Below are 22,669 nucleotides of genomic sequence, written 5' to 3' on the forward strand. Positions count from 1 at the left end.
TGCACGTCAGTGACTCAGTGATCCTGTACTGTCAAGTATTTTGGAAAGCAGAAAGGTGTGTGTAATGACTTTTTACAAAGTCCTCCTTGTTTTCAGTTTTCTTTGTGCTAACTGAATGGTAACTGCAATAAAGTATTTTATATTAGTAGTTAATTATCAGTTATTATGCTTGTCCACAAATAAACATCTTTAAATATAAATTGATTGTGTGAAGACAGATGATACCAACTCCCTCATAATGCATGAAAAAAATATTTTGGAAATTGGAGGCTTCGATTCAGCTTTCAGCCTACCTGGTTCAAATCAAGATGAGCCTGAGGTTGCAACTACTGCTACTGGAATAAAACAGACCATCTGTAATAAACAAAATGGTTTTATTTTTCATACTAATGCAGTTACAATATGTATTCTTTTATCCTTTCAGTCATGCAGTGCCGTGTGTAACTTCCAAAAGATGCTGGAAAGGGATGCCTTCATGTGGTGGCACTGATACTGTATATCCAGGCTGCACCACTGCCTATTTGTGTCCAAAACTCCCTCCCCATCTCCCAAAATAAAGATGGTGGACTGGAGAAGAAGGGCAACTAATGCCTCCAGTCCACTGGGTTCATGTCTAGATGAGATTGGGGCTACAACAACAGCTGTTGCCCCTGGATACTCAGCTATCTAAATCATTTTCACTGTCTGAGGGATCGTGAAAGTCCTGAGGTATGTACATCTCAGAATGCACTTTGTCATAGTCAATCCCAGCAAACTTGCCACGGACAGTAATTTTTCTTGCATCGGACAGCTCCCTCTCTGCATCGATATCCCAGGCAGCACGACACAGCCCCTTTCGCAGCACCATGCCGTGAAAGTGCGTTAATTTCTCATACTTCACTCTTGTGAACCCCAAAAACTCGAGTGAGATCTTCCACAGTTTGTAGAGGACCACATTTGCATTTTGGTGTTTGCTGTCTGGGGTGACAATACATAGGATTCCGTTTGGCCTAAGGAGCTGGTATGCCTTTCGACAGCATGCCATTCGCTGACTTGGGGAAGGAATGTACTCGAGAAACAGGCAGAAAATTACCACGTCAAAATACAATCTTGGCAGAAACGTAATACTTTCCACTTTGAATTTTGGTGATTCTGTAATTTTAGTTCCTAATGCACTTTTAACTTGTTCTGTGCTTTCACCCTGTACTGTAGCTTCTTTGGATTTAAATGAGTGTGTGGCTTCACCTGATGTAGCATAACATAATTCACCTTGTTCTTTGACTTCTTTCGATTCAAGGGAGTGTTTAGATTCACTTGATTTGGTTTCCTTAGACTGTGTGAAGTCAGCTTGTTCAGGTGATTTTTTGGATTCACTTGATTTGGTTTCATCTGACTGTTTGAAGTCCTCTTCTTCAGACATCCTATTTCCTTCCAGATTTTCACTATCTTGACCTGTGCCTTTTCTTATCTCATGATCTAGGTGTATCTGTCCTGGTACCTGATCTTTGTCTCTTTTTATCTCTGCATCAGTCTCTATCTTTGCTGGTAACTGATCTTTTCCTGTCTCTGCTGGTACTTGATTGATGTCTGTCCTTCCCTCTGCTAGCACCAGGTCTGTGTGTGTGTTCTCTGCAGTTTTAAAGGTTAATGGGTTTTCTCTCATTTCATTTGGCTCTGTCACATGGATTTTCAAAAAATCTCCCTTCATCACACTCTGGAGAGAAGAAAAAAAAGAGGTGAGTTTATTGTTTTTCAAAAGAAAATCATTATCATTATTATGACTGTCTTTTTCAGATACACCTTTTTGGAAAATGTTATAACGGTATCTATGTTGGGAGTGTAATGCTGTATGGTAGTGTGGCCTGGGCAGTAAAGGAAGAGGATATTTGTAGGCTCAAATGTACAGAAATGACAATTATTAGATGGATGTGTAGTACACCTTTGAATGCAAGGCCTCGGGGGGCTAGGACTGTGACTGTAAGAGCTGAGGGGAAGAATGGTGCTGTGATGAGGAGGGGTAGATTGAGATGGTTTGGGCATGATGAAACGATGATGGATGCCAGTTGGGTACAGAAGGTGAGAGGTGTGAACACTGAGGGTAGGGTGTGAGAGGAAGACCATAAAAAGGTTTGGGACAAGGTCACACAGTGTGACCTCAGGGATAAGGGACAGAATAGGGAGGCTGCCAGAGATTAAGCAATGTGGAGCGCCACCAATAGGTGACCCAAGACCAACACATAAGGCATGTTGGAGCCCTTGTTAACAATGCAATGTATATTTTCAGAATATATATCGTTTCATTTCGTTTCATTTTTAAAGGCTCCAACATGCTTGCATGCGTTGGCCTTGGTCACCTAATTGCGGCTTTCCACGCTGCACGATCCATTGCACCCTCCCTGTTCAGTCCCTTAACCCTGAGGCCACACTTAATGACCTCGTCCCATGTCTTTCTCAGTCTACCCCTCATAACCCCACCCCCAATATTAACACTTCTCGCCTTCCTCATCACCCAATTATCATCCCCCATCCTCTCCACATGTCCAAACCATCTCAATCTACCTCACCTCATCACAACGCCAATACACTGCAGTCCCATCCTACCTCTCAACTCTTCCATCATAAACACAGCCCCCCCCGGACCTTGCACGCAGGGACGCACTACACATCCACCTAATCATTGTCATTTCTGTACGTCTGAGCTGGCGAATATCCTCCTCCTTTACTGCCCAGGTCTCACTACCATACAGCATTACATTCCTAACACATGCTGCATACAAAGACCCCTTAGCACATAGGGAGAGCCCTCTCAATGTCAGAGGAGGCAAGAGCTCCCTGAACTTCTTCCAACCACTTCTCATCCTAGCCACAGAGCTAGCTCCAGCCCCACCTCCAGCACACATGTCTCCCAATTAACAAAACTCTTCCACACACTCAAGAGATTCACCAGCAAGTTCAATCCTTTCACGCCTAACAATCTCCACCTGCTCTCCCCGACATGCCATACATATAAAATCAGTATTATCTCGCAGTCTACCTCCGATACCATTACATCTCTTGTGCACCCATTTATCACAAACACTGCACAAGATGGAATTACTTCCCACACCCTTGTGGCAAACTGCACATGGCCACTCTCCCTCGTCTTTGACAGTACCGCCACCAACCCTAGATATCATCACTTTTGTTTTATCTGCATTTACCCTTAAGCCCTTGTGCCCCATACCATCTCTCCTCTTGCTAAACCTTTCCTCCGCATCCCTTTTGTTCTCTGCAATCAACACCAAATCATCAGCATACAACATCTCCCACAAGAGTCCGTTTCTAAAGTCACGTGAGAGGGCTTCAAGTACCATGATAAACAACATGGGACTCAAAACTGACCCCTGATGCACACCAACATTCATGGAAAACATCACTCAAATCTCCATTCACTCTTACTTGGGTGTGAGCATCCACATACATAGCCATAACCACCCTAACCAGCCACTCCTCCAAGCCAAGCTCTCTCATTGCCCACTTCACCACCTCTCTTGGGACTCTGTCAAAGGCTTTTTCCAAATCAACAAAAACAAAATACAGATCCCTTCTCCTACCAATATATTTTTCCTGAAGCTGTCGAACAATGAATATGGCATCAGTGGTCCCCCTACCTGGCATAAACCCAAACTGCATCTCATCAATATTCACTCTTTCTCTAATCATAACTTCTAAAACTCTCTCCATTACCTTCATTATCTGATCTAAAAGCTTTATACCTTTGTAATTTCCTCTTTCCAGGGCATCACTCTTCCCTTTATACACATTTACAGTTACACTCTTCAGCCAATCATCTGGGACAACATACTCATAAACAATCATATTTATCAGGTCAGTGACTAACCTCACCCCTATATCTCCTGAGGCCTTCAACATTTCGGCAGTCAACCCAGACACACCTGCTGCCTTCCCCACCTTCATCCTGTCTATTGCCTCACTCACAGTAGCAGCATCAATCAAAGGCCAAGAGCCAAACACTGGATCTGCTGGTTCCAAACCTTCCCTGTCCCAGTCTCCTCATTCAACAACTGGCTATAATGCTTTCTCCATGCATCTTTAATATCCTCACTGTTCACCACTACCCTTCCTTCATCATTCTTCACACACTGCTCACCTATAATATCCCGATTATCCCTCTTCATCTGATTTGCTACCTTAAATATCATATTTTTCCTTTCCCCATGATTTAGGTTATCAAGTAAAAGCCTCTGTGACTCAGACCTCGCCCTGTATACCTCTCTTCTAGCCCTATGCTTGGCAGCCAAGTATTCCTCCTTGCTACCACCCTTCCTCCATTCCCGGAAAAGCCCTCTTTTCTCCTTAACTGCAGCTTCTACACCCTCATCCCACAACCAAGTTACTTTATGTCTTGGTGGTCCTCTTGTCCAACCGCATGTTACATCAGTAACTCTCAAGAGATTGTTCTTGAGGGCTCTGTACTGTTCATTAACGCCTCTGTCTACAGCTCCCTGTTCAGCCACCACTCTCCTCATCTCGCTATAGACGGCATCCCTTACTACTTGGTTTTTCAGCTTCCATACTTTCCTCCTAGGTACATAAGTCCTCTTTTTCATCACTCGTTCTTTAAGCACCATATCGCAAATCAATAGTTTGTGCTGCTGCACATTCCTCACTTCCTATAACTTTAACATCCCTCACTAACCTCCTATCAGCCCTCCTAACCAGAAAATAATCTATCCGACTGCTATTTCCCCCAGACTCATACATAATTAACCTACTCTCTTTTCCCAAAATGTGTGTTGCACACAATCATGTCTGTTGCCTCCCCAAACTTAAGTATCCTTTCCCCTTCCGCATTTCTTATACCATACGCACATCCCCCATGTACTCCTTCATAACCTTGTGCTGCTTCACCTACATGACCATTTAAGTCCCCTTCCAAAACCACTATCTCATCACCCCGCATACCACCTACTACACGTATTAAATCATCTCAAAATCTATCTTTCTCTGCTTCATCCAATCCTGCCTGTGGAGCATATGCCGATATAATTGCAGCTATCTTTCTACCGAATAGAATTTTCACTACCAATATCCTATCGCTTACTCTTACAACATTCATGACATATTCCACCCATTTCTCCGCAACCATCACATCAACACCCCCTTATTCGTCTGTCCCCCCCTCCCAAAACAACTGATAGCAACAGTCCTTCCCAACAATCTTTCTGGCCGATCCACCCCTGTACCGGACTTCTTCCAAACACGCCACATCCACCCACCTCCTACTGAATGCCTCAACGACTTCCCCCGCTCTTCCCCTCAAACTTCCCACATTCCATGAACCCACCCTCATCCCCCTGGGTGATTTACTGTCCTCAGGCTTGCTTTGAAACTTATTCTTGTGTTCTGTTATAGTCAGGATTAATAAAGGGGGATAGACATACCACAGGCCCCACTCACTGCACAGTCCCATGTCCAGGCAATGGATCTGGGACCCCTAGCCCACCAGCTTACCAGTGGCTGTAGTAGTGGCCTCGGGGCACTCTGCCAGGACAGCTGCAGGGACACCCTCCAAGCGCGCCTTGGCACTGCAACTATCCCGCCATTTTACACCCACTGATAGGGCAGCCTCCTGGGGTGCTACTCCCAGGTTCGGGCCCCTCTCTATTGGGTGGAAGTGGCAGCCTGGGAACCGCAATGCCCTGTACCCTCTAGCACAGGCCCAAGCCCCATCTTGCCCTGGACCCATGATCTATGCCGGCGGAACCCCCGTCACGCCTCCCCCCAGAAGTCCGCCACTAGTAGCAGGGACAAAGTTTTCTGGCCACATGCCCTTGCTGGCGCCAACCCCTGTAACATAGTGGGATATGTTGTGTGAAATGTAAAGTGCATGTAATGTAGTGCATAAGATAGTTAGAGGAAATGTTTGGGAAAGTATGCTGGACTACTCTCCATGTTACTGTCACACTGAAAAGGTCAGCAAAGGGGGATGGTTAGATAGCTAGTGAAACAGGAGCTCCAGTTCTCCCTATCACCAGCATTCCCATTCCCCTCGGGAGTACCACCCTGTTCGGCCTGTGCTACAGCCTTCTGTATACAGTATACATATATATATATATATATAAATAAACACACACGCACACACACACACACACAAATATATGCATGCATGTTTATGAGAAGCTACAGAGCATGGATGCGAAGATGTGTAATGAATGCAAGAGCTTACAGAAGTTGGAGGAGTGGACTTTCTGACCACTACTTGGTGGTGGCCAGAATCAAGATCCAAGTAAGGTGGAGAAATAGAAGAAGGGAAGGACGGGAGGAAGAAGTAGTTGGAAGGAGAGTGGAAAGGTTACAAGAAGATGAGAAAAAGGCAGAATATAAGAGTCATGTGGAGGAACGATTGGGTAAATGTGAATTGGAGCAGATGGGGGATGCGGAAGGTGTGTGCAGGATATTCACAGAAGAAATATGTGCAGCATGTGATGTGGTGTGTGGGGTGAAGAGAAGACGGAGGGGGGTGCAAGGAACAGTGTGGTGGAATGAAGAGGTGAGACAGGCTGTGGCACAAAAGAAGAAACCATACAATGAATGGATGAGATATAGGGGCGTGGAAGAAGTTGAGAGGTGGAAGAGAGAGTTATATGTAGAAAGGAAGAGAGGGGTGAAAAGATTAGTGAGAGAGAGTAAGAAGAGAGTGGATGAGGAATTTGGAAGGAATTTGAGTGTAAAGTGGAGAGACTGTAAGAAAATGTTCTGGAAGGATGTGAAGAAAGTAAGACAGGGTGGCAGTGAAGTTAGCAGGGGAGTGAAAAATAAAAATGGTAGATTACTAGTGGAGAAGGGTGAAAAAGTGAGCAGATGGAGAGAACACTTTAAGGAATTCTTGAGCATAAAGAATGGAAGTAATGCGAGTATAAGTGGATGGGGAATGGCTGGGAGAATGAGGGAGGTGAGAAGACAGGAAGAAATCACTAGGATAGAAGTTGTGGAAGCAATGAAGAAAGTCAAATTGGGGAAAGCCCCAGGAATTGATGGAGGTCGTGGTGAAATGCTAAAGCATGGGGGAGAGATAGTAGTAGAATGGATGTGGAAGATTGGCCTGGGAGGAAGGTAGGGTCCCGGAGGATTGGAAGTCAGGTATAATTATTCCCTTGTACAAAGGAAAAGGGGAAAAAGAAGTGTGTGGTAATCATAAGGACATATGTCTTCTTAGTGTAACAGGAAAAGTTTATGGTAGGATACTTATTGACAGAGTTACGGAAATAACAGAGGAATTAGTTGGAGGAACAGGGAGGCTTTAGGTGGGAAGAGGATGTGTAGATCAGATATTCATTCGTAGATCTTTAGTGGAAAAGTTTCTAGAGAAGGGAAAGAACTTGTATGCAGCTTTCATGGATTTGAAGAAAGCATATGACAGGGTGGATAGACAAGGATTGTGGAAAGCATTAAGAACATATGGAGTAGATGGGACGTTGTTGAATGCTGTGAAGAGTATGTATGATGGTGCTAAGGCTGCAGTGCATGTGGATGGTAAACTGAGTGAATTTTTCTCTTTGAAGGCTGGGTTGAAACAGGGATGTGTCATGTCTCCTTGGTTGTTCAATCTGTACATGGATGGGGTTATAAAAGACGTACAAAGTAGGGCAGTGGATGTTGGGGTGGCCCTGGTGAGAGAGGGTAGTGTTTGGAAACTCCCTGTACTGTTGTTTGCAGATGATACTGTGTTGTTGTGTCAAGATGAAGGGGAGCTGCAAGGCTTAGTGGATGAGTTTGGGAGAGTGTGTAGGAAATGGAATCTAAAGGTGAATGTAGGGAAGAGAAAAGTGATGGTCTTTGAGAAAGGTGAAGTCAGTGAATGTACAGTGAGGTTGGATGGAGAGGAAATGGAAAATGTGAGTACATTTAAGTACTTGTGGAGTGTGATGAGTAAGCATGGAAGTTTGGAGGGTGAAGTGCTTGAAAGGGTACAACAAGGAAGAAAGGTTGCTGGTTCCTTAAAAGCAGTGATAAGAAACATGGAAGTGAAAAAGTTACTACATGACAGTATTATGATACCAACTCTAACGTATGGAAGTGAAGCTTGGATGTTGATGGACGGACACAAGTCAACAGTGAGAGCAGTGGAAATGAGTTATTTAAGAGGAGCCTGTGGAGTCACATGGAGAGACAGGCTGACAAATGAGGATATAAAGGAGCGTCGTGGTGCGGATGTGGATGTGATAGGAAGCGTTAGGAGGAACACACTGAGGTGGTTTGGCCATGTAGAGAGGATGGAGGGTGAGAGACTGATGAGGAGAGTGTATGTGAGTGAGGTGGAAGGTGGGAGAGGGAGGGGGAGGCCAAGGATGAGATGGAGGGATGGAATGGAGAGGCATATGAGAGCATGGGGTGTGAGCTGGGAGCAGGGCAACGAAATGGCGGAGGACAGGGCGACGTGGAGGTGATTTGTTTGTGGCCACCCCGTATGGGATTGAGGCGTCTGGCATTAGATAGATAGATAGATACAACCAGGAATCCGGGGGCTTGAATGGTGAGTGAATGGAAGCGTGGCCTATTGGACTGAGTAAATCTGGGCTGTCTGGACATTGCTACTCTTCACCCTGCCTTAGGATGAGAAAGGAGGTCTGGATGATGATGACAGACATATATATATATATATTATGGGTTAAGGGACAGAACAGGGAGACTGCCAGAGATTAAGCAGCATGGACAGCTGCCGTTAGGTGACCAAGGCTGATGCATGCAAGCTTGTTGGAGCCTTCAAAAACTAAACAATCCGTACATGTGCAAAACCTTCCACAATCTTTCTCTGTCTACTTTGTCATATACCTTTTCCAGATCCACAAATGCCATAAACTCCTTATAGTCCTTCTCACAAGCCTTCTCCACTATTTGTCTTACTGCAAATATTTGTTCCACACATCCTCTGCCACTTGTAAAGCTGCCCTGTTCATCACTCACTAGGACTTCTGATATCTCTTTTTACTTTCTCTATAATAATTCTTCCATATACCTTCCCTACCACACTCAATAAACTTATGCCACGATAAAACTTGCACTCACTTCGCTCACCTTTATTTTTGTACAGGGGTACAATCACAGCCTTTTTCCACTCTGTTGGCACAGTTTCATTCATCCATGCCTTCTTACATATTGCCAACAAGCACTTCATTCCACTCTCTCCACTACACTTAATCGTCTTTGCATACACCTCATCAGCCGCTTCACAGCGTTCTACACGTGTGCGAGTGTCACGTTTTCTGGAACTGCATTCCTTCTCTGCATACCCCCCAAACCAATCATGTTTACAGCGGCTCTGTTCTCTCTATTACCATTCATCAGGCTTTCAAAATATTCTTTCCATCTGGTCCTTACTTCATCCCCATGGGTTAATAATCTACCATTTACATCCTTCACACTTTCACATATCTTTCTGCTGTCACCTCAACATTTCCACACCTCTTTCCAGAATAACTTCCGATTTTCAGAGTAATTTGCATTCATTTTTCTACCTACATCATCATTTACCTCCTTTTTCTTCTCTACCAGTCTCTTTATGTGCCTCTTCCTCTCAATATATAGCATTCCTAACTAAGCAGTTCCTATATGCATTCCAAAGCTGTCCAGATCCATTTCATTCTAATTCACTGAGTGACTCCTCCCCCACTTTGGTCCTATATTCAACTGCCATTTTTTTGATCCTCAGCTTCTGAACTTTCAGTCTTTCACCCTGACTGCTACTCTCTCTCTCCTAGTCCACCTCATTCCTCTCAGCTTGATTTTGCAAACCACAATCATATGATCTGACAGACCTCCACATCGTCCTCTTATGGCCCTAGTATCAGCAACCATTCCCAGCATCGACCTCGCTACGAACATGTACTGGTAATCATTCTGGATTCTTTCAACATGATCCCCGTTCCCTCTATACCATGTATATTTATATGCATCTTTGTGTTTGAAATGCGAGTTACAAATGCACAACCTCCTTTCCTGACACATATCCTTCAGTTGCTTCCCATTATCATTTTCTCCTGGTACTCCATTACAACTCATTATGTTATCCTCAGGACCAATGCCTACTCTTCCATTCATATCGGCCATTACGATTGCGTTATAGCTCCTAGGCATTTCTCCCACTGTTTCATCCAGCTCATCCCCAAAACCTGTCTTTCTCACTCCTGTCATCACACGGTGCATGCTAAAATCACTCCCACTTTCACCTTCTCAAACTTGAACCTGACATACATACATCTCGAGCTGACACGTGTAATCTCTGATTCCACTCTGCCACACCTCATTCATCAACAGAGCAACTCCTTCCTTGCATCCTCCTCGCCCATTCATACCTGATCTCACACATTTCACACTCTCCCACTCCTCCACTTCACATCTTTTCATCTTTGTTTCATACAAGATATATAATACATACATACATACACTCACACACACACACACACACATATATATATATATATATATATATGTATACAGTATACTGTATAATTATGTAGTAATGGAAGCAAACCAGGAAACAGCCATTAATACACTACCTGAATGAATTAATATAAATGGTCCCTCCCTATCTCCCCCAAGAGAGGATGGTGGACTGCAGCAGGCCAACCTCAGCCTGCAGTCCACCAAGTTTACATTCCAGTGAGCCTGGGACTACACAATACCTGAGATGCAGGACAGAGGTCAATAGCAGTCACATCCAGTTCCTTGTATACGGAAAACGGGTTGTAGCAGCTGCCGACATCCAGCACCTTTAATCTTCCAGGCAGGTTCTGTCTGTAAGTATGGGCATAGTTAATGTCTTTCACCTGATGGACCTGGGCTACTCCAATCTTCCTGGTGTGTCCTGCTTAGTCAGTTTGTTTCACCTGACAGAATGGGCCACTCCCACAACCTGAATACAGTACAATCCCAGTTAACCGGGTGGCTTGAGGAATTTACCTTCCCGGTTACAGATTTTTTCCGTATTTCTGATTCTCAAGTCAAATCTATACAAAGGCTATCACAGCAGTAAATACAGTTCAGGTACTCACCAGTCACATTACGGGTTACACTAAGAGATTCCGCCTGAAAAACTGCCTTGTAAACACACACCACGGTCATAACGCACGTGCGTACAATGTCTAGCAATCTGCAGTACTGCAAATTGCACCAGTCCATTGTTTACCGAATTACTGTATTCATTATATGTACTGTACTCATAAAAACTGAAAAATAAAATAAAGAAATAAAAGCTTGAACATTTATTAGTGAACTGATGATGTGTTAAGACTGCACTGTAGAATTATCACGACACCTGTGCCCCCACGTGAGTTTGTTTACGTTTCTGACCCCGACTGTTCTTCTTCTTCCCCACCTGACCTCCATCACTCCACCCCTCACCCGCCACTCAGCTGTTTTGCAGAAAATAAAATAAATGATGTACGTATGAAATGCAGGCATATTATTTATTTATTTTCCAACAAAGTAAACTTTCATTCCTATTAACATTTATATTCAGCCATTAGTGTTTTATAATGTTTGCCTTTTTCAAGTCTGTTGCATATATCCAGCTTCTGTTTCAAGGTAAGCACGATACGCTTACGTTTAGTTTGCACTTTAGGCATTTTGGAGTGTACAAATTACCGTCTATCAGAGGAACACAATAGCAAGAGAGCTTGTTTACTGTCTGGTGGCAAAAAGCAGACTGGTGATTTTTGGAGGGTGTGGAGGATGACTGAATTCAAGTACAGGAAAGAGGGGGAGAACGGGAAAGAGGGGGAGAGGAGGGGTGGTTAAGAGGATTTGCTAGGGATTTACATTAGCCGGAAATGCCTTCACCTCGCTTTGTCTGACTTCACCCAGCCTCGCGTGACACGATCAAATGGCGGTTTGGCGGTCCATTCAAATTGGCGCACAGTTATAACTTATTGACATTTTTACCAGCCCTTGAATTTTCCTGTTTTTCTGAGTATTCCGTTTGTCTGGATACCGGATAGCTGGGATTGTACTGTACTAAGTATGGTTACATGACAGACCTATGCATAACATGTTAACTGGGTAGGCGAGTACCCACCTACGAAAAGAAACCGCCCACATTCCAAACAGAATTCACCCAAATGATACAATAACTCTTGTACTGAGCACGCGTGCACGCACACACGCACCCACACAAAATGCCTGACATATGATTAGTCCATAGTTATTCAGAACCCAAAGCTAAAAGATCAGCAACATAATCTGAAGACGAGATTCAAACAGACTGCTAAGGCTATAACAGTAAATGCAGAATCTTCTCTCCCAACTCAAATTTGTCTGCACTGCAGCCCCACATTCAGTGGTAGTAGAATGATTTGTTTCTCCTCACTATCATGTTTTTCGAAATGGCGACAGGCTTTCGATGTCTCTTCAAAATGCAAACACTAGATTATTCATTACCTTAATGGTACAGGTAATTCTAATTCTAGGTCAACCGTAGCAACATTTCTGTAAGCAAAGAATCGAAGATACAAGGAGTCACAGATGCCAGACTGCAGAAACAATTTGTCTGTGATGAAATTCTTGCAGTGTAACACTTGTGTACCGTAACACTAAAATTCTGTTTTCATTCGCTGTATTTATAACATTATTAATGTATGTTCCTATGCAAGTTTCAGTTTTCATGTTCTATGGTTTAAGCATTTTTTTATGTTTACAGTTAATTAAAAATTTAAATATAAAAGACTGCTTTACAAATCGCAAAATTCTTTACAAAATATTTGTTGAAAAAAATATGCAGTCAAATACAAATAATGTTTCACTGAGTCATATTCAATGTACAATAACAATGAAAAAATGATTTATAAATCTGAATGGTGTACCTGGTAAGCGTATAACAATTGGTGTCTTAATTTCTGGGGAGGGGGAGCCCGCCCACTTAAAATTTTTAAGATTTAGCCCTGTTGCATGAAATTCAATGAGCCTTAGCTGTAAGGGAGAAATGAGTCTCCTTGGTTACCACCCAAATCAACCCTTCAGTCTGCTTATACCTGGCTATCAACTGAGCTGAAATGATAGGATCTTGAATCTGGCTCTCTCTTGTATTTTGTTTTACTCTTGGAAGGAACAGTTATTGCGGGCTCGTGACCTTTGGTTCCTTCTTCCTAGCAAAAAAAAAAAAAAAAAAAAAAAAAAAAAACCACACCCCCCGGGGGGGGGGGGGGATCTCTGTCAGGTACAGTAGCTGCAACCCAGGTTCATATGAATGAATATGAATGAAACCGATAGACTGCTGGCCAAAGTTGCCCTTTTTCTGCAGTCCACCACCTTCCTTTTGAAGGTTAGGGAAATAAATTGGGGATGTTTGCAGTACTAGGCTGCATAGCCACCCTGTTACATTGGTGCCACCACACAAAGGCATCCCACCCCTCTATCATGTTAAAATCAACCCACTATTCTCACCTTTCCTCATCCACGGTGTAGTCAGGGGACAGACTAAGGTGGAACAATTTCCTCATCTCCTTGTCAACTGCACGTTGCATTCCACCCTCATAGTAGTATTGTGTTATGGCACTGTGGACCCAGTGCACTCGTGACTGGCTCTGGTGACAAACATTAATACTGTACTTTCAGTCTGAATAACACTACTACAGTATATCGTCTACCCAATCCTTTCAGACTCCCTCCCTTCCCCCAAACGAAGATGGCAGACTGTAAGAGATATGAAACTTCATTGTGCAGTCCACTAGGTTCATATGTAGATGAGTCTGGGGCCAGAACAAGAGGGATGAAGATGGCTCCCACAAGGAATCCCACCTTAGAAAGTCTTGGGTATACCATTTTATGCCATGAGAGTGAGTGATGAACAAGGTGGTTTGGGAGTGGCAGAGGATGTGTGGATCGAATATTTGCAGTGGGACAGATAGTGGAGAAGGCTTGTGAGAAGGACTGTAAGATTTTTATGGCATTTATGGATCTGGAAAAAGCATATGACAAAGTAGACAGAGAAGATTTGTGGAAGGTTTTGCACATGTACGGTGTAGATGGTACGCTGCTATGTGCCGTCAAAAGTCTTTATGATGGTAGTGAGGCATGTGTAAAGGTAAATGGGCATCTAAGTGAATGGTTCACGATCGGCGTGGGCATGTGACAAGGCTGTGTGATGTTCCCATGATTGTTCAATATATACATGGATGAGGCGATGAGAGAAGTAAAAACACGGGTAATGGAGAGTGGAATGGCACTGATAATGAACGGTGATGGATGGAATCTCAAATTTGTTGTATGCTAATGATGCAGTGCTACTTGCAAAAACCAGACAAGAACTTTGTAGACTAGTGCAGAGTTTTGCTGATGTCTGTGAGCGTTGTGCCTTGAGAGTAAATGTAGAAAAGAGTAAAATGATGGTATTCAAGAGAGAAGATGGCGCCCAGTGTGATGTTACAGTGAATGGAGAGTAACTGGAATTGGTGAGAGTTCAAATACCTCGGTAAAGTGATAGAAAAGAGAGGAAAATGTGCAAAAGAAGCTGAAAGTAGAGTGACATAAGGATGGAAAGTAGCTGGTGCTCTGAAGGGCCTTGATAAGGAACATGCTTGAGTGTGAAGTTTACATGAAGGAGTGTTAGTGCCAACTTAAACATATGGATTTGAGACTATGGTGTGGCATGAAAATGAAAAGTCAAGAATGACAGCAGAGTGGAGATGGGACTGCTGAGGAATATATGTGGAGTACAGAGAGTGGAGAGGATACAAAATACTGTAATGTGATTCATGAAAGGTGCAGAGTGAGGAAGTCTGTGGACACCTGAATCGAAGAGAGTGTATTGAGATGGTATGGTCATGTGGAGAGAATGGATAGCAATACAGTGATAAAAAAGGTATATCTGAGTGAATTTGAAGGAGGGAGAAGGCAAGGTAGGCCAAGGAGGTGGAGGGATATGGTAGGTGAAACTGTGAGGAAGAGAGGTATGGAAGGCGGTGGGGCTAGGGGACTGACTGGATGAATGTAATGAGAAGAAATGCATGATCAGGGATTTGGCACCCTTTCTTAACACGACAGTGTTCGGATTGACTATCGGATACATTTACATGAAGCTACAGAATGTGGTGAAAGTTTCTGACGTATCAGATACAGCCAGGATTCTGAGGGCTTGAATGATGAGTGAATGGAAGCACGGCCCATTGGAGTGGGTAAACCTGGGCTTTCTGGACACTGCTGCTCATCACTCGGCCCTAGGGTGGGAATGGAGGTCCGGATGATGATAATGATGATGATTATCAGTGGACGGTGGGGGCACTCACCATCCACTCGCTCAATGTAGTGCTGCTCTCGGATGCATGACCCTTCCTCTTTCCCTTCTTTCCTCTTCTGTCTTTCTTTCCTTCATTCTTTCCTCTTCCTTCTGCCGACAGGTGACTCTACATTAAGTGACAAGCCAAATGGTTTCCTGTACACCAGGAAACCATTTACTAGGCTGGGTGGTAACCATATAACCAAGTTATGGCGCCTGGTGGTTTAGTGGGTAATTTAGGCGCTGCAATTGGATTGAGCCGGTGCAGGTTAAATCCAAGGGATGGCTGGGGTTTATTGCTCATAATGCCACTCGGGGATGAATGAGGCTGGTCACTCTCATCTTAAATGTCAGGATAAACATGCCTAGCCCGGGGCTCCTACGCTCCTCATAGGGCAACACAGGATTAGATGATGAATGAATGAATGATTATTAACATTACATTTGAGAAAGAGTAGATTAATGTGTTTTGCATCCTTGGATGACAGGCCTGGAGGACACGACTGTGAATGAGGAGTTGAGAGGAAGGATAGGACTTGAATGTATTAGTGTTGTGATGAGGAGGTAGACTGAGATGGTCTGGACATGTGGTGAGGAAGGAGGATGATAACTAGGTACAAAGGATAAGAGGTGTGAACAGTGAAGACAGAGTTGTGAGAGACAGACAGAATAGATTGAGCAGTGGGGAAAGCTGCATTAAGGTGACCAAGGCTGATGCATGCAAGCATGTTAGAACCTTTTTAAACTAAGTGAAAGGAAAACAGGTAGACAGACAAACTGATGGACAGACAGACAGATAGGTAGCTAGATAGGTAAGCAGACAAAGGAACAGATATAGAAATAGACAGAGACAGATCTTTTACTTTATAAAGGCTCAATCATGCTTGTATGTGGCAGCCTTGGTCACCTAATGGTGGCTCTCCATGCTGCTCAATCTCTGGCAGTCTCCCTGTTCAATCCCTTATCCCTGAGGTCACACTCTATGACCTTGTCCCAGGTCTTTTTTGGTCTGCTTCTCACAACCCTACCCCCAACATTAACATTTCTCACTTTCTGCACCCATTTGTCATCCCCCATCCTCTACACATGCCCAAATCATCTCAATTTACCTCTCCTCATGACACCACCAATACATTCCAGTCCTATCCTTCCTCTTAACTCTTCCATCACAAACCTAGCACTCCCAGGCCTCGCATTCAAGGACGCACTGCACATCCACCTGATCATTGTCATTTCTATAAGATCAGATATACAGACAGACATACAGACAAATAAAGTCAGTGTTATGTTACCTGTGAGTGTGGCATCCAATGGTCTGTTGCGAGTGTTTTCATGGCTTGTGAGTATTCCCGTAGCTCTTCAGACCTCATTACATGATCATCCCACACACTTCTCTCATCACACTCTGGAATTTGTTAGATCTGTTACAATTATCATCATCATTTATAGTTTCATACAGTCGTGCTACTGGAAGAGGCTCGTTGTTGAGCTTGCAACTCCAATTCTATATCCTGGCAACTTTTTTTGGTGGTGGGTAAGTGAGGCAGACGTTATTTGTGCTTCATAATTAAATTTCTGTTCTTGACTTTCCCAAAATTCATTAAGCCTTCTCTCAAATTCCTCCACTGTTTTTTATATCACTACACTCTCTGGTAAATCATTCCACATGTTTACAACTCTGCATGGGAATCAGTATTTTCTTGCTTCAGACTTTTTCTTGTATATTTTCAATGAATGGCCTCTTGTTAGACTATCTTCCGGCAGCTGAAACACTCCCTCACAACAGTTTGCATCATACAGTATCTTCCATGTAAAATTTTGCATGTTTCAATTAAAACCTCATGTTATCTCGTGTAAGCTAACGATGGTAGATTTAGGGTCCTTAGTCTCTCCTCATATGGAATCTCTCTCATCCCTGGTAACAGTTTGGTAGCCCTGCGTTGAACCCTTTCCACTGCCCCTTTATCTTTCACCAGATACAGATTCCAGATCTAGTCGGTGTATTCGAGATGAGGTCTCACCAATGCTACATACAAAGATTTGAATATTTCCTTATCCAAACTAAGGAAGTTCCTCCTGATTATGCCTACTATCCTGTTTGCCTTGTTTATTTTTTCTGCTAAATGGTCAGAGAAAGCCAGCTCATTATCAATACCAACTCCTGAGTCCCTCTCTGAAATTTATCCAGGTGTGTAGTTATTTTGCAGTTGTGTTATTTGATACTATTCCTTCCTATTCTCATGGATTTGCACTTCCCTGGATGGAAATTTAGCAGCCATTTTTCTGTCCATTCAATCATGTCATTCAGATCTTCCTGTAACTTTAAGCAATCTTCTTTACTTTTAATTTTCCTGTATCTTTGTATCGCCAGCATACAGATACACTTCACTGTCATGACCAGTGCAGTGTGAGACCAAGGGCTGAACCCTGGGGAACTCCACTGATCACCTCCTTCCAGTCTGATGTTTCCACATTAACCATCACTCTTTGCTTCCTATGTTAGGAACTCCTTAATCCATTTATAGTATTTACCATCAATAGAGTAACTGGTAATCTTCTCTAGAGTCTCTTATGGAGCACCCTGTCAAAAGCCTTCATAAAATCTAAATAAATTATTTTCCATCAATAGAGTAACTGGTAATATTCTCTAGGGGTCTCTTATGGGGCACCCTGTCAGAAGCCTACATAAAATCTGAACAAATTACATCTATATCACACCCTACATCTACTTCTGCTGTCCAGGCGTCTATAACCTTAATCAGCTGTAAGGCCATAGATCTTCTTGTGATGTATGAAGAGATTATATTTCTTCATATAAGATACAATTTCTTCCCACAGAAGTGCCTCCATAATTTTACAGACTACACTTGTCAAGCCGACAGGTCTTTGATTCCACGGGTCACTTTTGTCTCCCATTATGTAAACAGACGTAATACTGGCAACCCTCCAATCTGATGGTTGTTTGACTCTCAAATATTCAAACAGTATTTGCAATAGCTCAAGTATTTTGTTCACAGTCTTTTAGTATCCTTGGGTGTATCCCATATGGACCAGGTGATTAGCTTTTCATCATATTATTTTTTATTTATTTTATCTTAAGTAAACTTTTGGGATATCGCAGTTAGCAGATTCATTTTAGTGCTTTGTGGTACTGCACCATCAGGTTCTCTAATAAAAACCTCAGGGAAATTATTACTTAAAACTATTGCTTTCTCGGTATCACTTGCTGTTTTTGTCATCTTGTCCTGTCTTTGTTCAGCTCAGGGATTCTTGACTTTACCCTTGTTCTTATACGAACATACTTCCAACACAGTTTAAGGTCTGATTTTGCATTTTTAGTAATGAGTTGTTCATTCATTTTCATAGCTTTTCTTGTTTTTCTGACTTGATTGTTCACTCTTCTGTACTCATTTTCCACTTACGATAAATTTCTACCATTTAGTTCTCCTCCACATTTTGTGTTCCTCATGTTCTTAAGTTTAACCCACAGTCTCTACTTCTTCTAGATCTTGGTCCAAAGTCTTTTGTTCATTGGCAGGGCATTATTTGTCCTCTTTCTTTCTTTTTTTGTTCCACCAAAGGTCCTCTTTGGTACACATTTATCTACAGCTCTCTGCACCCTGTCTTTAAATGCATTCCACTTGGCTTCCTTATCATTACCTTGTGACAGCATTTCAGTCTGATCAACGTTCAGATCCTTCCTCATTTGAGTGTGGTCAGCTTCATCGTACATGTATATCTGTTTCTTTCCTTTTTCTTCTTGCTCCTCAAAGTCATATTGAAAGTGTATACATGAATGGTCACATCTTTCCCAGGGGCGATTCTAGCCAATATTTTTCAATACGTGTGTCATTATTTCTAAACACCAAATCAAGGGTACTGCCAGTGCTGGTTCCTCTGAATTGTGTAATGTAAGTAATGCGTTGTGTAAATCATTTAATCCTGCATTGGTGGTATAGTTTGTCCAGTTAATTTTGGGAAGATTGAAATCTCCAATTATTCATTTTTCATTCATTCATTGCCAGACGCCATGTATCCCAAACGGGGTGGCCAACGGCTTAGAGTTAATTGTTTTACAGGGAGGGGCACTAATCCTCCACCAACCCCACTTGACACGTAGGGATGAAAAGAAACCATCGCCTCTGTATGGTTCGATCCCGGGCCACACTAACCAGACCCAGTTCTCTACCTTTGTTAGCTGTTGTGGTTTCTTCGAACCAGCGCTTGCAACCGCGTGAGTACAGCAGCTTATGTCTTGCATCAACAACAGCAGATCCTTGTTGCTTCTGTTATCATTGTAAGGGCTCCTATATACTGTTGTCAGAAGGAAACTCACTTTTCTGCAAATATTTCCACAGATAAATAGTCACAAAACTTAAACTCCATAACATTATATCTTATTCCCTTTTTAATAAAGAGCAGTAAACCTATTCCTTCATTGCTATTTACATTTGTCTCACGCATGTACTCAACATGTACACCTCTAAACTTCTTTTGTATCTGCAATTTTCTAGCTTGGCTACCTGTACTGTTATAACTTTGGACACATTAACCATATGCTTAAGTCTAAGCTTCAACTCATTAACTTTATCACTACTAAAACATCTCCGTTAGTAAACATAATAGTAAATCTATCTACACAATTTACATGTATATCTTGGTTTACACTGGTGTTTGTGTCATCTACTGTTCCTCCCCAACCTTTACCACCCCATGTCTCCAAGGTGGTCCTCTTATACTGTATTTTCCTTTTCCTGAATTGGTCAGGTTTTTTGCTTCGGTCCATAAAGCTTTCTCTTGCTCTCTTTCTTTCCTGCCTGGTCATGTCATGTGTTCTGTTATCCCAGTGTATTCAGGATTATCACTCAGTTTCCGTATGTTCCGGAACAAGACAGATTTAATGTCTGCGTTGGCCAATACAGGTCTCCCTCGTTTTACGATGTTTCGCATTTACGATCCTTCTTCTTTAGTACCAAGTGTTCATTTTACGATCGAGCTCCCTTGCATTTATGATGGAGCATGTGGAAATCCTGCACTCACAGGCAGATCAGCTGAGAGATGCGTGACATACCCGCCCCACCCACACAGTTTCCCGCGCTTTTGCCAGTCTCATCCGTGTGCTTGTTCAGCATACAACCTCTGTGCATCTGTGTGCATCAGTGCCCATGACATTACTATTCCTCCTGTTCTTCATATTTTGCACCCCTAGTGCCACCACCGTGATGTCTTGTAAACGCCCTGCAACATCTGGTGCTGGTGATATGAAGCCAAAGAAAGCAAGAACGTCCTTAACCCTGGAGTCTAAGCTTAATATTGTAAAGCAGCACGAAGCAGGTGAGGGGGCTGACTCCATCGCTCGTTCCATGCACAGTTGACTGTATCGACTGTTATAAAGCATGCTGTCAACATTAAGAAAGCTGGGGAGACAAGCACGACTCTACAATACATAAAACATCATCAATGTTATTGCATATTAGATCACTTGTATGGGTCTTGGGTTCCTTATACACGAGTCCAGGAATGCATCCCTATTTTTCCCATTAAACCTTAATTTCGCTTTACGATATTTCTGTTTACGATTGCCTTTCTAGGAACGCATACCAATCGTAAAACGAGGGAGACCTGTACTACAAGTAAGGGCCTCTTGCGAACTACACCACAAGTCTTACCCAGCCTAATAACAATATGTTCCCAGGTGAGTAATCCACCTCACAAGTCTTGAGTAAATTTGTCACAACTTCCCTATCACTCTTGATTCTTTTGACATCACTAGATTTACATTCCAGAAAACCATAATCACAATATTGTTCTCCCTTGACTTCCTTTCATGAATCTCTCCATTAAAATCTGTTATGGACTTACTAGCCAATCTTGCTGTTGAATCATTATTATCTTCCCTATTCCCTTCGTTTTGCCCCCTTTCTGCCCATACTGCTTTAGCCTCCAGAATTTATAATCTGTTTTCTGGGGAATTCTCCTCTTTAGCTTTTTGTTTTAGTTTCTCAACCATTTCAAAGCCTCTAGCCTCTACTGTACAAGTCTCTTCTCCAGGTCCTTTACAGTTCCCTTATCATGTACTGCACTCTCTGACTCTCTCTCACTTCCTGAATTTCTTCCTGAAATAAGGACTGTTGGGCTAGGATCTCAGATTGTTTTTTCAAGTCTCTTTACACATTTCTCCACTTTATCACAGCCTTTCTTGCAATACTCAGGTCCAGAACAACAGCTTTTGCTTCTTCAGTCACCATGAAATCATTATCGATTCTGGGACATTTTCACATTATATACTGTATAGAACCAGCAATCACAAATTTCACAGCATATAGCTTTATCCTGTTCTGAAACTATTATTTCACATTTGCCACACTTATCTTTGTCATCTTGAGTAGTCTCCTGCTGTGCTGACCATGGTTTTGTTTACATCAATTTGCATGTAGTAGTTTCCACCTTTTCCTGATTTTTTTTTCTCCGTCATTCTCCTTAACTAAGTGTTTTTGTCTCACTGTAATTCACCTTATGGATCCACCAGACACTAATAATCATGCTTTTACAGAGCAAATTTGAAAGACGGCAAAAATATCATTTAATGATTTAGCCAGGGCGTGGAGTCACATGGAGAGACAGGCTGTCGAATGAGGATATAAAGGAGCGTTGTGGTGTGGATGTGGATGTGATAGGAAGCGTTATGAGGAACACACTGAGGTGGTTTGGCCATGTGGAGAGGATGGAGGGTGAAAGACTGACAAAGAGAGTGTATGTGAGTGAGGTGGAGGGGGGAAGAGGGAGGGGGAGGCTGAGGATGAGATGGAGGGATGGGGTGGAGAGGTATATGAGAGAGGGGTGTGTGAGTTGGGAGCAGAGCAGTGAAATGGCGGGGGACAGGGCGACTTGGAGGCGATTTGTTTGTGGCCACCCCAAATGGGATTGAGGCGTCTGGCAATAGATAGATAGATAGTTTGCTAGACACGTCCAGCTCCCGCCGTTCAAATTCATCATCCTAACCCCCTAATTATATCCTCACCAAATTATTATTATTTATTTAATTTTTACGCAAAGAAGAAGGAACCAAAGGCCAGAAGCCCGCAAAATTTTTCCCTCTAAGAAAAAACAAAAACAAGACAACAGAGAACCAAATTCAAGATCCGTTCATTTCAAGATGCCAGGACACATTGCGTTTGAAAGACTAGAGGTCATAGGCACTAGAAAATACAGATGGAGGAAGACAGTTCCAGAGCTGATCAGTTGCACTGGGAGTAATGGTTAACTCCTACATTTGTGGGTTGGACAGAAAAGGGATGAGAGTTTGTTGCTAGACGGGTGCTACACACCTGATGTAGTGGTGGAGGGATGCAAACAGAGTTCAGAGAAGTGACCATTGAAGAGTTGACAGAAAAGAGATAAATATGCAACAATACATTA

At 42.8% G+C, this 22,669-nt stretch overlaps 1 protein-coding gene across 4 annotated transcripts in view; it reads right to left on the reverse strand.

The window, feature by feature from the left end:
* Positions 1-276: 276 nt before the first annotated feature.
* Samtor (S-adenosylmethionine sensor upstream of TORC1) overlaps positions 277-22,669 on the reverse strand; it is a 33,299-nt gene continuing 10,906 nt past the window's right edge. For 3 of the 4 annotated variants that reach the window (XM_080272134.1, XM_080272133.1, XM_080272135.1), the window contains 4 exons: positions 16,543-16,655; positions 13,420-13,559; positions 10,665-10,776; positions 277-1,693 (listed from right to left, as the gene is read on the reverse strand). In XM_080272134.1, coding sequence (XP_080128260.1) covers positions 659-1,693; positions 10,665-10,776; positions 13,420-13,559; positions 16,543-16,655 — 1,400 coding nt within the window. In that variant the 3' untranslated portion in view covers positions 277-658. The remainder of the gene's footprint in view (positions 1,694-10,664; positions 10,777-13,419; positions 13,560-16,542; positions 16,656-22,669) is intronic. The other variant, XM_080272136.1, reaches the window with a different exon arrangement.

This window comes from Coenobita brevimanus, chromosome 49 (genome assembly GCF_032717465.1).
Source record: "Coenobita brevimanus isolate Jiangsu-jjx chromosome 49, ASM3271746v2, whole genome shotgun sequence".
Taxonomy (NCBI): Eukaryota; Metazoa; Arthropoda; class Malacostraca; order Decapoda; family Coenobitidae; genus Coenobita; species Coenobita brevimanus.